The sequence below is a fragment of the Neoarius graeffei genome, chromosome 23, assembly GCF_027579695.1.
Source record: "Neoarius graeffei isolate fNeoGra1 chromosome 23, fNeoGra1.pri, whole genome shotgun sequence".
Classification (NCBI taxonomy): Eukaryota; Metazoa; Chordata; class Actinopteri; order Siluriformes; family Ariidae; genus Neoarius; species Neoarius graeffei.
The window spans coordinates 58820675-58835359 of record NC_083591.1 but is presented as its reverse complement, the minus strand read 5'-3'; the positions used below and the strand labels follow the sequence as shown (position 1 = coordinate 58835359).

The following is a 14685-nucleotide window of genomic DNA, read 5'->3' as shown; positions in this document are numbered from 1 at the left end:
TTAGATCATACTGACTGTACAGCTGCTGCCAGCACCTTTGATCTAAAGGTCCATCCATCCCATTATCTGTAGCCGCTTTATCCTGTTCTACAGGGTCGCAGGCGAGCTGGAGCCTATCCCAGCTGACTACAGGTGAAAGGCGGGGTACACCCAGGACAAGTCGCCAGGTCATCACAGGGCTGACACATAGACAACCATTCACACCTACGGTCAATTTAGAGTCACCAGTTAACCTAACCTGCATGTCTTTGGACTGTGGGGGAAACCGGAGCACCCGGAGGAAACCCACGCAGACACGGGGAGAACATGCAAACTCCGCACAGAAAGGCCCTCGCCGGCCACGGGGCTCGAACCCGGACCTTCTTGCTGTGAGGCGACAGTGCTAACCACTACGCCACCGTGCCGCCCTGATCTAAAGGTGGGGCTATTAAATATTAGATCTCTTACATAGTGATGCAGTGATGTGAAAATTGTGGCCGATACCGATAACCGATATTAACACTGCTGTTATGGCCGATACCAATATTTACCGATGTCGATATCTCTGTACAGAAAACACATTTTTGATAGTCAAACAAAGAGCAGAGTTATTTTCCAAAACACATTTTTTAATTTTGTTATTTATTTTCAGAAATTACTGATACATTGTACATCAGTTCATAACTAAAGTACTTTAGTAGGCCTTAAATGGCCATAGCCAAAAGAATACAAAAGGTAAAATGTGAAAATGGAGCCAGAACAAACTGCACTGAACAGACACTATTTTTTGCAGTCTTCTGAACTGTAAGTACAGTAACTAAGTACTGAATTGGAAAAGGCAAAATGTGAAAATGGAGCCAGAACAAACAGGACTGAACAGACACTGGTTTTTGCAGTCTTGTGAACTGTAAGTACAGAAGTACTTTTTAAAACTTCCATGTACTTTAGAGTTAAGCCTAAACCTTGGCCTTTCCGGGCTTTGAAAGCAGACAAATGTTGTGCTTAACAAACAGGAGCATTTCTGCTCTCTCTGTACCGATCCTATTTCTCTTTTCACTAATAACATTTGAAGCGGCAGAGAAGAGACGTTCACCATCCACGCTAGTACATGGAGCAGACATGTACTTGCGTGCCACTGGGGCGAGGGCAGGGAAGCGGCTCATGTTGCTTTGCCAGTACTGCAGTGGGCTCATGTTTCGGGGGATGGTGGGCTCACTCAGGTAACCATGCACCTAAAAGAAATATAGACAAGTGTATGAATATACATCTCTGGCAAATCATCAGGAAATTATTATTCAACATTTGTATTCATGACACCAAATGAAATAAAATAACTGTTCATTCACCTACCCAATCACTGGCCAGCCCAGTAGACCCATCACTGAATTTTAGACTAGACAGACTGCACATAACAATTTTCAATACGGTTCACTTACTTCGTTACACTGGCTGCATAATAATCGCCATAAACGAAAACTCACACAAACTTGCATTTGAACGTTAGCTGACAAGTCTGTCAGTGATAGTCAAACAAAACCGCTAACTTTAACGGTAGCCATCTAATCGTTCATTTAACATTACGCTAGCTGCTAACATTTCAACGTGACTCCGTGTCTCAAATCACGCACTTGAACACTTCAAACACTGTTTCAGTGCATAGTACATTCACACTGACAACCACAGCGAAACTACAGTCATCAATCTAAATGTTTGTTTGAGTTGGTGATTTAAACGGTGGTTACATCCGTCACCTCCGCCAAGTGTTATAAAGCAGTGATCCATTTGGGACAACACTGAACGTGGAAAATGCACAGCAAGTTCTCAGTGCACACTGCACACTACATTGCAGTGCACTGACAGAAGTGTGCGATTTGAGACACAGCCGTGACTACTGCGGTCTGTAACCAGAAATGTTTATACTGCTTTACAATTTTATGTGCAAAGAGCCCAATGAGATGCACCCATGTTAGCCGTGGCGTGCACCAGCAATCCTGAAAGTTCAATAATAACTATGGACTGCAATTCTTCATTAGATTTGACCATCGATAAATGATCTGATCGCACAAAGAAATATGAAATACTTCATTTGAATAAAAGACTATTAAAAGATTCTGATTCAAATAGTATAGTAACCTAGCCTACCTGCAAACTCGTTGGACCTGTTGCCTGTTCATCCTGCTCCTTTTCCTCCAGGATTTCATTGAACATGTCCAGGAACGAATGCCCTTCACTTGGCGTACACATCCTCTTTTTTTGTGGTTCACCTTCTAGCTCGGCGTCTTCTGCCTTTGGTGTAGGCCCATCTGTGGCACCAGTGCTGGTTGTCACTGATGCTGTCATCTTGTCCACTTCTTTCTCTAGCTTGTTTTTCAATGCTTGCTTGAGATCTGCGTCAAAGTAGCGATCTTTATACCTGGGGTCCAGGATTGTTGCCAAGTAGTAGATTTGCTCGGAAAAAGTGGTTTCAAATCTCTTGTTCACAGCTTCAAGCAGTGCAGACTTGGTTGTTTTCACCCCACTGTCGGTTTTGGCTGTCTTGTTCAGAAAACGCTTAAGTGCCACAACAGACGGGATCACGTCAGCAGCTGTAGCTGTATGCGAGCTAATCTCTCTCGTCAATTCTTCAAACGGTGCCAGGAGTGTGGTCATTTTCTCAATGAGACTCCACTGGTTTGTGTCGAGAGATACAGGCAGTCCGTGGTCAGAATCGTACATGACCAGTGCGCGCTTCTGTTCCAGTAGAGATGTCATCATCAGGAATGTGCTATTCCAGCACGTCGGGACGTCCTGTTGTAGCCTCTTGGTCTTCATTCCCATCTCTCTCTGGATGTCTCTCAGCCGAGAGGTAGCAAGGGAGGAGCTTTTGAAATGTCCAATTATTTTTCTCGCTATAGTCAAAGAGTCAACGATGCTTCGCTGGCTTAGTACGGCATCGTGCACTGCTAACTGCCCCAGATGAGCCATACAGCCTAGGCTTTTAACGCCACACTCCTCCATCGCCTTCACCATGTTGCGTGTGTTGTCTCGAAGCACGACGTGCACATTTTCTTTCTGGATTCTCCATTCAGTAAGCATGCCGTCAAACGCACCGGCTATGGTGGTACCTGGAATAAAAGATTTAAAAAACCCATTTAAAAAGGATGCAAACGGCGCGCCTTTTGGCGGATGCCACCTTTTTCACGGCTGAATCGCGCAGATCCGATTTTTTTTAAGGGGGGCGTTGGAGTGTCTGATTATAATTTCAACGTAAATTCTGTATTAAAATTATTAAATAAGCAAATGCCTAATGTCCATGAAACATAGGAAGTACAAGTATGAGAAGAAAACAGTAAATCAGAAAGCTGCACACTTTTGCGCAGCTTAAATCAGAAAGCTGCGCACTTTTGCGCAGCTTTCGCGCAAAAGTGCGCAGCTTTCTGATTTACTGTTTTCTTCTCATACTTATACTTCCTATGTTTCATGGACATTAGGCATTCTTATTACATCAAGAAACCTTTTCTTAGATTTTTTTTTTTTGCTAATAATGATCATCATGCAGAGATTGAGAAAATACTGTACTACACTCTAAAGCATGTTGGTTTACATTACCTAGCTACTGAACAAGGATTAGCATTAGCAAACCAGTCATGTTCTTGCACTCAGATCCAAAGCTAAAACTATCTTATTTATGTAGTACTGGTTTTCTTAGCTAAGTGGCTACAGATAATGGATGGTTTTCTTCGCTAGATATATAATCTCTTCATCAGTCCGAACTTCCACCCAAAGTAAAACAGCATTGTTTATTGGCCAAAAAACAACCACAATGACATCGAGCCACAAACCTCAATAACATATAGGATTTTTTAAAAAAAGGACAAGGAAAGCTGATCACCGGAACAGCTTCTTCAACCTCATCTAGCATCTCCTTCTTCTTTTGGCCACTCCCGATTAGGGGTCGCCACAGCGGATCTTTCGTCTCCATTGCTCCCTGTCTACGGATGTCTATACAAATAAACTTGACTTGACTTGACTTGACTTAATTCCCAAGCTCTCCACATGTGCTGTCCCTCTGATGTGCTCGTTCCTTATCCTGTCCAACCTTGTCACTCCCATCACAAACCTTAACATCCTCAACTCCGCCACCTCCAACTTTGCCTCCTGTCTCTTCGTTAAGGGTACGGTCTCCAATCCATACATCACAGCTGGTCTCACTACTGTTTTATACATCTTACCTTTCACTTTTGCTGGGACTTTCCTATCACAAATGACTCCCAAAATCCTTCTCCACCTGCTCCACCCTGCCTGCACTCGCTTTCTCACCTCACTATCGCAGCCCCCATTTTCCTGCACAGTTGACCCCAGGTACTTGAATTCACCAACTTTCTTTATGTCTGCTCCTTGCATCTTCACTACACTCTCATCCCCATTCTCACTGATGCACATGTATTCTGTTTTGCTGCTGCTCACCTTCATTCCTCTTTGTTCCAATGCATCCCTCCATCTCTCCAAACCCAACTCAACCTCCTTTCTACTTTCACCACATATCACAATATCATCCGCAAACATCATGTTCCATGGTGACTCTTGCTTCAATTCGTCCATCAAGCTATCCATCACTATGGCAAACAAAAAAAGGACTCAAAGCAGATCCTTGATGGAGTCCCACCTTCACCTTGAACCATTCAGTCGTTCCAACTGCACACCTCACTGCTGTTTCACTGTTCTCATACATGTCTTGCACCACTCTAATATAATTCTCATTCACTCCACTCTTTCTCATACAATACCATAACTCATCTCTCGGCACTCTATCGTATGCCTTCTCCAGGTCTACAAACACACAATGTAGCTTTCTCTGGCCTTCTCTGTACTTCTCCATTAACATTCTTAAAGCAAAAATTGCATCCGATGTGCTTTTCCTTGGCATAAACCCGTACTGCTGTTCACAGATTGCGACCTCCCTTCTCAATCTTGCCTCCAATACCCTTTCCCATAGCTTCATGGTGTGGATCATCAATTTTTTCAATCTGTAATTACTGCAGCTCTGTACATCTCCCTTATTCTTGTATATTGGGACTAGCACACTCTTTCTCCATTCATTTGGCATTTTCTCATTCTCTAGGATCTTATTAAACAATCTCGTTAGGAACTCCACAGCCGTCTCACCCAAACATCTCCAAGCCTCAATCGGGATACCATCTGGTCCGACTGCTTTCCCAGTCTTCATTTTTTTTCATGGCTGCCCTCACCTCATCCTTACTAACCAACTCTGCTTCCTGATTTGCCGTCTCCAACAAATCTGACCTTTTCTCTCTTGGATTCTCCTCATTTAATAAATCCTCAAAGTACTCTTTCCACCTTCTTAATACACTCGCTTTGTTTGTCAGCACATTTCCATTTACATCTTTCATCACTCTTACCTGCTGTACATCCCTTGCTTCCCTGTTTCTCTGCCTAGCTAGTCTGTACAGGTCTTTCTCTCCTTCTTTGGTCTTCAGTCTTTCGTACAACTCCTGGTATGCATCTGCTTTCGCCTTCGCTACCGCTCTTTTTGCCTTCTGTCTCGTCTCTCTGTATAACCGCCTGCTTTCCTTATCTCTCTGCTTGTCCCAATTCTTCTTTGCTAGCCTCTTCTCTTTTATAATTTCCTGCACTTCTTTGTTCCACAACCATGTCCCTCTCCCTCCTTTTTTTCCCTGCTTGTGCTTCTGTGTCTTGTCTTGTCTTGTCTGCTGTACTTTTTGAGGAGACTCTCCCTGCATTACTTTCTAAACTGAAAAAAGCATGGAATTGATAAACTGGTCTCCTAACAAAATTGACACAGTTTTCTCGACGAGAAGCCTGGGTTCAGGGGAACCCATCTGTCCTGCCGGAACGTTTGTGGCTGGTTACACGATGGACACGTGGAAGTGGTGGCAGGTCGTGTGCCTGGCGATTCTTTTTGTGGAGGACATTAAAGGTATCTACCTATTCGGAACCATGATTACAGGACTTTTGCTGATTGGATTAGGCATTGCCCTGGTATATCGAGGAAATCAGACAATGGTGACAGCTGTTCAAAGCCCCACAAAGCTGCCCGATATGATTGGAGTGGTGGGCAAAGCTTTTGGCACTCGGACTGTGGACATTCAGAACTTTAACCACAAAATGGTTGTTATCTCGGAGCAGCTTTCAGCTTTGCAAGGAATATGTTTTTCGGAGATCAATTTGAATTTGAATAGAATGGATGGAATAGACAGATATGGATGAGCGGTGTGGACATGCAAAGACTGTGTCTGGAAAGACCAAACAATTTATATCTTATTGACATTCGGTTCCCTGAGACAGCACCGGCCTCGGTTCAGGCCGTTGCTGGGGTAACATTTCCCCCTGAAGGTCACTGCCGGGAGACACTATTGCATTCCTCGCATTCCTTCTCTAACCTTCCGCGGTCGCCATTTTTACCCCCAGTGTGACAAGCGGGTGCGTGACCAGCACCTTCATGGCTGCAGGAGCGGACGGCTGCTTGCTTGCGCTGGATTACCTCCTCCCCTCCCCCCCTTAACCCCTACCCCTGATTCCCCCCCTCAAGTCCCGTGTTTAAAGTGTACTTGTGTTGTTGTGTGCTTATGTGCAAAGGTTTTTTAAATGTTCCCACACTGTACTCCTGACAGGAGCATAGTGGGGGGGTTCTTTTTTTCCTTATCTCTCCTCATGTTGTGTTTCCTTTTTATCTTCATCTCTGTCTTCCTGTCCTGTCTACCCTATGTCAATTGTATGTTGTATATGTACGGACAGGTTGACGGCTAATTTCGCTGGTACATGTGACTAGTGACAATAAAGGGCATCATCATCATGTCTCCTTGTCTTCCTTCCTCCTTCCCGATGACCACCCTAGCACCTTCCTTGCTGCCTCTCTTACTAGTACAGCAGTAGTATTCCAATCTTCTGTTAGACTTCCATGACCACTCAATGCTCATCTCATTTCTTCCCTAAACTCCTTCTGATGTTCAACCTCTTTTAGTTTCCACCACTTAATCTTCGGCTCCACTATTTCACGCTTCCTCTTTTTCACTTTCAAGCTCATCCTGAACACGACCACTTGATGTTGTCTAGCTACACTCTCCCCTGCCATCACTTTACAGTCTCCAATCTCCTTCTGGTTACCCCTTCTGCAGAGTATGTAGTCCACCTGTGTAGATCTTTCTCCACTCTTAAACGTCACCCTGTGCTGCTCTTTCTTCTCGAAGTATGTATTGACTATTGCCAAATTCATCCTCTTTGAAAACTCAACCACCATTTGTGTTAGGACTAGGACTGTTTTGGCCTCTAGAGGCCGCTGTTATTTCCTTTTCATGTCGTGTTCATTTTGGCCTCTAGAGGCCGCCACTGTTCCTGTGTTTTGAGTTTGTGTTAATTGCCTAATTATCTTCACCTGTGTCCTTAATTAGTTTGTCTATTTATACCCCTGAGTTCAGTCCTCTTGTCACGGAGTCTTTGTGCTGTTATGTTTATCTCCAGTTTCCTTTGTACTGTGTTTTTTGATCTTCTTAGCTTTTGTATTTTTGCACTTTGCTTTTCTTTTGGATTTTACTCTTTGGTTTTTTTTTGTCTTTTGTTTTGCCCTGTATATAGTGTATATAGTTTAAATAAACCTTTTGATTCTTTTTCTACTTACGCCTCACGCCTCTGCATTTGAGTCATCCCCCTGGTGGCCTAGTGGGGGTTTGCTGGATTATCACACCAACGAACCAGGTTCGAATCCCAGCAAAACCCTAACAGAAAGACTCCGTCATGACCGACTCAGCAGAGGCTGCTTCAACTGTCTACCCGGCCAACCTTCAGGGAATTATGGCAGCTTTGACACGCTTCGGAGCGACCATGGACGCTCATGGACGTACGCTCACCAGCCAACGTGAGGCCCTCGCTCGCCACGAGGAACTGCTTCAGCAAATTGGGAAAACCCTGGCACAGCTGACATCTCTGCCTGCATCTCCTGCTCCTGATCCAGTTCCTGCTCCTGATCCAGCTCCCACTCCTGCTCCAGTGCCTCCTGCAATGCTGCCTTCTTCACCTCGCGAACCCAGCCTTCCTGCACCACAGAGGTATGACGGCAAGCACAGTGAGTGCCGAGAGTTCCTTACCCAGTGTCAACTCACCTTTGAGCTTCAGCCTACCACCTACACTACGGATCGCCGCAAGATTGCCTTTGTGATCACCTTATTAGCTGGTAAGGCGCGAGCCTGGGCTACTGCTATCTGGCAAAGACAGGGACCTGAGTGCTTTGATTTCCAGCTGTTTTCTGAAGAGATGCTTCGGGTCTTCGATCAGGCAGACATCAGTACCGACGCAGCCCGAAAGCTCATGTCCATCCGGCAAGGAGGAAGCGTCGCAGATTACGCCATCTCGTTCCGAACACTCGCAGCAGTAAGTGGATGGAACGAGACTGCCCTGGTGTCAGCCTTCCACCATGGTCTGTCTGACCCCATCAAGGACGGTCTGGCCTCTATTGGATGCCCAAGTGACCTCGAAACCCTCATCTCACATGCTATTCGTCTGGACAACAGGATGAGAGAACGCCACCAAGCCTTGAGCCCCCCCAGCCTCCCTACCTCTACCTGGAGACCGTCTACCTCCTTCAGTGACTGTCCAGAACCCATGCAAGTGGGTCGTACTCGCCTCTCCGCATCTGAGAGGGAGCGCAGAAGGAGGGACAAGTGCTGCATCTACTGTGGCAAGCCTGGTCACTTCCGAGCATCATGTCCCGAACTCTTGGGAAAAGGACCACCCCGTCCAGCCGAGGGAGGGTTGTGACGGGGCCTACCCTCTCTCCCGGACTCCCTGGCCAAGGAATCTACATCCCGGTCTCCATCTCCTGGGGTGAGTCTGTCCACTCTTGTCAAGCTTTGATAGACTCAGGGGCGGCTGGGAACTTTATGGATATTCACTTCGCCCAAAGCATCAATATTCCGACTGCACCTCTTGAAGTCCCACTGTCTGTGTCTGCCCTCGATGGCCAAGCGTTAGGTGATGGAAGAGTCACCCAAGTTACTTCTCCAGTTTTCCTCCAGTCTCAAGGTCACAAGGAAGAAATATCCCTGCACCTGATTCCTTCACCTGAGTTCCCAGTTATTCTAGGCCTTCCTTGGCTTACTCGCCACAACCCTCGCATAGACTGGGTAACAAGCCAGGTTGTGGAATGGGGCCCTGCATGCCATGCCTCTTGTCTGCTCTCTAGCTCTCCTGTGTCTCCTGCCGAGCCCCCTGATCTCACCGAGTTATCTCAAGTTCCCACAGAGTACTGGGATCTCAAGGAGGTATTCAGCAAGAGCAGGGCCGCCGTTCTTCCTCCGCACCGGGCCTACGACTGTGCCATCGACTTGCTCCCTGGGACTACCCCTCCTCGTGGCAGACTGTTTTCACTCTCTCAGCCAGAACGCAAGGCCATGGAGGAATACCTCAAAGATGCCCTGGTCTCTGGGTTTATTCGACCCTCCACTTCACCTGCTGGAGCCGGCTTCTTCTTTGTCGGCAAGAAGGATGGGGGGCTCCGACCATGTATTGATTACAGGGGCCTGAATAAGATCACTGTGCGCAACCGATATCCCCTTCCGCTGATGTCCACAGCTTTCGACCTGCTCCAAGGCGCCACCGTCTTCACCAAGTTGGACCTACGGAACGCATACCACCTCATCCGTATCCGACAGGGAGACGAGTGGAAGACTGCCTTTAACACCCCGTCTGGGCACTACGAATACCAGGTGATGCCCTTCGGACTCACCAACGCACCAGCTGTTTTTCAGGCCCTAATCAACGACGTCTTAAGGGACATGATTAACCTATACGTTTTTGTCTACCTCGACGACATCCTTATCTTTTCCAAGACCGTGCAGGAGCACCGCCACCATGTCCGCCAGGTTCTCCAGAGGCTGCTACAGAACAATCTGTTCGCCAAGGCCCAGAAATGCGAATTTCATGTTCCCGAGGTCTCCTTTCTGGGATTTATTGTACGGACAGGCCAACTCCAAATGGACCCTGCCAAGACCCTGGCCGTCCGGGATTGGCCTACTCCCAAGTCCGTTAAGGAGGTTCAGCGGTTCTTAGGATTCGCTAACTTCTACCGCAAGTTCATCAGGAACTTCAGTTCTGTGGCAGCACCCGTGTCTGACCTCACCAAAGGGACAGGTGGATCTTATGGCTGGTCTCCTCAGGCAGAAAAGGCGTTCAAAGACCTCAAGGACCGCTTCTGCATGGCACCCATTCTGGTTCTCCCGGACACCTCCCAACCATTCATCGTGGAGGTGGACGCCTCGGACAGTGGTGTCGGCGCGGTGCTCTCTCAACGTTCGGAAGGAAAGCTGCACCCCTGCGCTTACTTCTCCCACCGCCTGAGTCCTGCTGAGTCCCGGTACGATGTGGGGGATCGAGAACTGCTAGCGGTCAAACTGGCCCTTGAGGAGTGGAGGCACTGGCTGGAGGGAGCACAACATCCATTCCTGGTTTGGACTGACCACAAGAACCTGGAGTACCTCCAGCAAGCCAAGAGACTGAACCCTCGACAGGCTAGGTGGGCCCTGTTTTTCAGTCGGTTTGACTTCACCCTCTCATACCGCCCCGGCTCCAAGAACACCAAACCTGACGCACTGTCCAGACTGTTCTCTGCCACTAACAGGGAGAATGAAGTCGGGCCTATTATCCCTGTGTCCCGGATTGTGGCCCCTGTCCGCTGGGGTATTGAGGAGGCTGTCCGACGAGCCCAACGCCAGGACCCCGGTCCTGGGACGGGGCCACCAGGCCTCTTGTACGTCCCACATCAAGCCCGGGCCAAGGTTCTCCAGTGGGGTCACTCTTCCCCTCTCACCGCCCACCCGGGAGCTCGGAGGACCCTGGACTTCCTGAAAAGACGCTTCTGGTGGCCTAACATGGAGAAGGAAGTAAGGTCATTTGTCCTGTCCTGTGAGGTTTGCACCAGAACCAAGAACCCACGACAGCGTCCCCAGGGTCTCCTGCATCCTCTGACCATTCCCCGGCGTCCCTGGTCCCACGTGGCAGTCGACTTTATCACGGGTCTCCCTGAGTCACAAGGTAACACGGTCATTTTGGTCTTAGTTGACAGATTCTCCAAGGCCTGCCGCTTCATACCACTGTGCAAACTCCCCTCTGCTCTTGAAACTGCGAAACTTTTGTTTAATCATGTCTTCCGAGTCTTTGGTCTTCCACAGGACATCGTCTCAGACCGAGGGCCCCAGTTCTCCTCCCGAGTGTGGCACGGGTTCTGCAAGGTCATCGGAGCCACTGCCAGCCTCTCCTCTGGGTTTCACCCACAGTCCAATGGTCAGACGGAGAGGCTCAACCAGGACCTGGAAACCACCCTGCGAGGCCTGACTATGGATAACCCGACATCGTGGAGCACCTGGCTGCCATGGGCGGAGTACGCCCACAACACCCTGCAGTCATCGGCCACCAAGCTGTCGCCATTCCAGTGCCAATTCGGGTTCCAGCCACCTCTGTTCCCGGACCAGGAGGAGGACGCGGGGGTGCCCTCGGTCAACCAATATGTGAGACGGTGTCGCAAGACCTGGAGCAAGGTCAGGAAGACCCTCATACAGACCTCCAGAACCAACCAGACTCAGGCCAACCGCCATAGAAGACCTGCACACGCTTTCCGCCCTGGGCAGCGTGTTTGGCTGTCCACTAAGGACCTTCCACTGCGGGTGGAGAACCGCAAGCTTGCTCCTCGCTACATTGGCCCCTTCAAGGTGGTGCGCAGGGTGAACCCTGTCTCCTACCGGCTCCAGTTGCCCCGGACTCTGAGGATCAACCCCACTTTCCATGTTTCCCTGTTACGGCCCGTACTGACGTCTACGTATGCCCCTGCCCCTAGGAACCCCCCACCCCCCCGCATCTTCCAGGGGCAGACTGTGTTCACTGTGAATCGCCTGCTTGACTCCCGCCGGGTCCGCGGCGGGTTGCAATATCTGGTGGACTGGGAGGGCTATGGTCCTGAGGAGCGCTGCTGGGTTCCTGCTCGGGATGTCCTTGATAAAGAACTATGTCGGGACTTCCATTCGGCCCATCCGGATCGCCCTGGGAACGTCAGGAGACGCTCCTAGAGGGGGGGGTCCTGTTAGGACTAGGACTGTTTTGGCCTCTAGAGGCCGCTGTTATTTCCTTTTCATGTCGTGTTCATTTTGGCCTCTAGAGGCCGCCACTGTTCCTGTGTTTTGAGTTTGTGTTAATTGCCTAATTATCTTCACCTGTGTCCTTAATTAGTTTGTCTATTTATACCCCTGAGTTCAGTCCTCTTGTCACGGAGTCTTTGTGCTGTTATGTTTATCTCCAGTTTCCTTTGTACTGTGTTTTTTGATCTTCTTAGCTTTTGTATTTTTGCACTTTGCTTTTCTTTTGGATTTTACTCTTTGGTTTTTTTTTGTCTTTTGTTTTGCCCTGTATATAGTGTATATAGTTTAAATAAACCTTTTGATTCTTTTTCTACTTACGCCTCACGCCTCTGCATTTGAGTCATCCCCCTGGTGGCCTAGTGGGGGTTTGCTGGATTATCACACCAACGAACCAGGTTCGAATCCCAGCAAAACCCTAACAATTTGCCCTTCCACATTTCTCTCTCTTACACCATATCTGCCCATCATGTCCTCATCATCTCTGTTTCCCTCGCCAACATGTCCATTGAAATCTGCTCCTATCAGCACGCGCTCCTCCCTTGGTATACTTTCTACCACTTCATCCATCTTTTCCCAGAAAGACTCTTTCTCTTCATTCTCACATCCAACCTGTGGAGTGTATGCACACACAACATTGATTACCACTCTTTGAATCTCCAACTTCATGCCTATCACTCTATCTGACACCCTCTTCACATCAATCACACTGTTGACCAACTCTCCCCTCAAAACAATACCAACACCATTTCTCTTTCCATCAACTCCATAATAAAACAACTTGCATCCATCTCCAATGTTCTTGGCCTTGCTTCCTTTCCACCTCGTCTCCTGCACACACAAAATGTCCAACTTCCTTCTTTCCATCATACCTGCTAACTCTCTCGCTCTGCCAGTCAGTGTTCCCACATTCAGTGTTCCTACTGTCAATTCTAAGCTCCTTCCCTTCCATCTTTCACGCTCTCTCCTAACATGCCTCCCCCCTCTTTTTCTCCTTCTCCGTTTTGGCGCAACAGTTGCACACTTTCCACTGGCACCCTGTTGACCAACAGTACCGGAGGCGGTCGTTGTTAACCCGGGCCCCGACCGATCCGGTATGGTATTTCTCTTTTCATTCCGCATGTTAGATTTGGCACAGTTTTACACCGGATGCCCTTCCTGACGCAACCCTCTCCAATTTATCCGGGCTTAGGACCGCCACCAAGAGCATGCTTATGCACCCCCAGTGGCTGGATTTTCAACCTCATCTAGCATAACTCATGATATCTCTGACCACAACACCAGATTAGATTATTTGTCATCTGTGATGATGATGATGTGGACATTTGGTGAATAAAAGAAAAATCCAATTTAAGAAATCAAAAAACAAAAAATTCAGCTGAGTGAAATTTGATTGAAAGTTTGTCAATTGAAAGCTCCACATGTGTCTGATAAACAGCCTCCTCTCTTTTCTCATCATGAATGCTGTCTTGTTTAAAAAGTGCAAACAGCAGAATGAAAGACCTAAATCACTCCAACATGAAAACTCCACCAGCTAAAAGTGTGTTGAGTGTGCAGTGCACTTTCCTTCCTTTGTGTGATCAAATACAGCTGGGACATGAACATGATCTGTTCCTTGCTTACACACCGAAGATAACATGAACATGATCTGTTCCTTGCTTACACACCGAAGATAACATGAACAAGAATTGTGCCAGAACCGCATGAGTCACACGCTGACTGCATGAGCACACACTGCTGCCAAGAGCGACTGGAACATCCAAACAGCACTGAACAAAATGTTTTCTTCCTCCTGGCCGTGTGTTACAGGGGCTGAGAGAAACAAGTTTACCAAGAGACTTTTCACCTACATTCCCACAGACTAAATACTGAACACTGAACCCACCTTCTCACTGGCTCCTGTAAAACCCAGACCGACCAATCGCAGTTCAGCTCCGTTGCTCTACAGAACGAGGAAGAAAAACAACTGGAGGCAAAAACAAGAAGGGAAGTCACTATATGTGCTGAGTACTGAAAAAAATTTAGCAGTACAGTTTCGAGGCAAAGAAATACACACACACACACACACACACAGAGAAATGTAAAGACAGCATACATTTTATTTAAACACTCCTTTGAGTGTTACATAGCTTATAATGTTTTAAAAACAAAGTTGTTCAAACAAAATAAAATTAAAATCAGTTAAAAACAGAAATAAAGGAATAAAATGTAGCTGATTTTTTTAACATAAAATTAAATTTTAAAAAATTATTAAATATTTTTAAATGTTAAATAATAAAATAATATTTAATGATTAACAAAAGTGACAAAAATAATATCAACAATATGAACTATAAAATTAAAAAATATATCCTACATGTTTTTGTTTTTAGCTAAAAACAAACAAATAAAACACACTCCTGGATGTCTGGCGTCAGTCTGAAACGCTCTAAAAAACCCACAGTTTATAGCCCACAACAAAAACAAAGAAGGAACGAGGCATTATTTCACTCCTCATGGGGGGGGGACTGAGACATCAGAATCCTGAGCCTAAGTTATTATTCATCAATCTTTTCAGGAAGTGATTGTG

At 47.1% G+C, this 14685-nt stretch overlaps 1 protein-coding gene across 1 annotated transcript; it reads right to left on the bottom strand.

Moving 5' to 3' along the window:
• Positions 1-704: 704 nt before the first annotated feature.
• LOC132871381 (zinc finger BED domain-containing protein 4-like) lies at positions 705-14072 on the bottom strand. The gene is made up of 3 exons (XM_060905499.1): positions 14002-14072; positions 2122-3083; positions 705-1211 (listed from the first exon to the last, which is right to left on the bottom strand). Exons 2-3 carry the CDS (start codon positions 3052-3054, stop codon positions 936-938), a joined length of 1209 nt encoding a protein of 402 aa, XP_060761482.1. The 5' UTR covers positions 3055-3083; positions 14002-14072; the 3' UTR covers positions 705-935.
• Positions 14073-14685: the final 613 nt, after the last annotated feature.

Coding starts and splice junctions, on each gene's coding strand:
- LOC132871381 (XM_060905499.1), bottom strand. CDS start 3,054: ATGCTTACTGAATGGAGAATCCAGAAAGAAAATGTGCACGTCGTGCTT. Junction 1,212..2,121: donor CAGGTCCAACGAGTTTGCAG/GTAGGCTAGGTT, acceptor TATTTCTTTTAG/GTGCATGGTTACCTGAGTGA.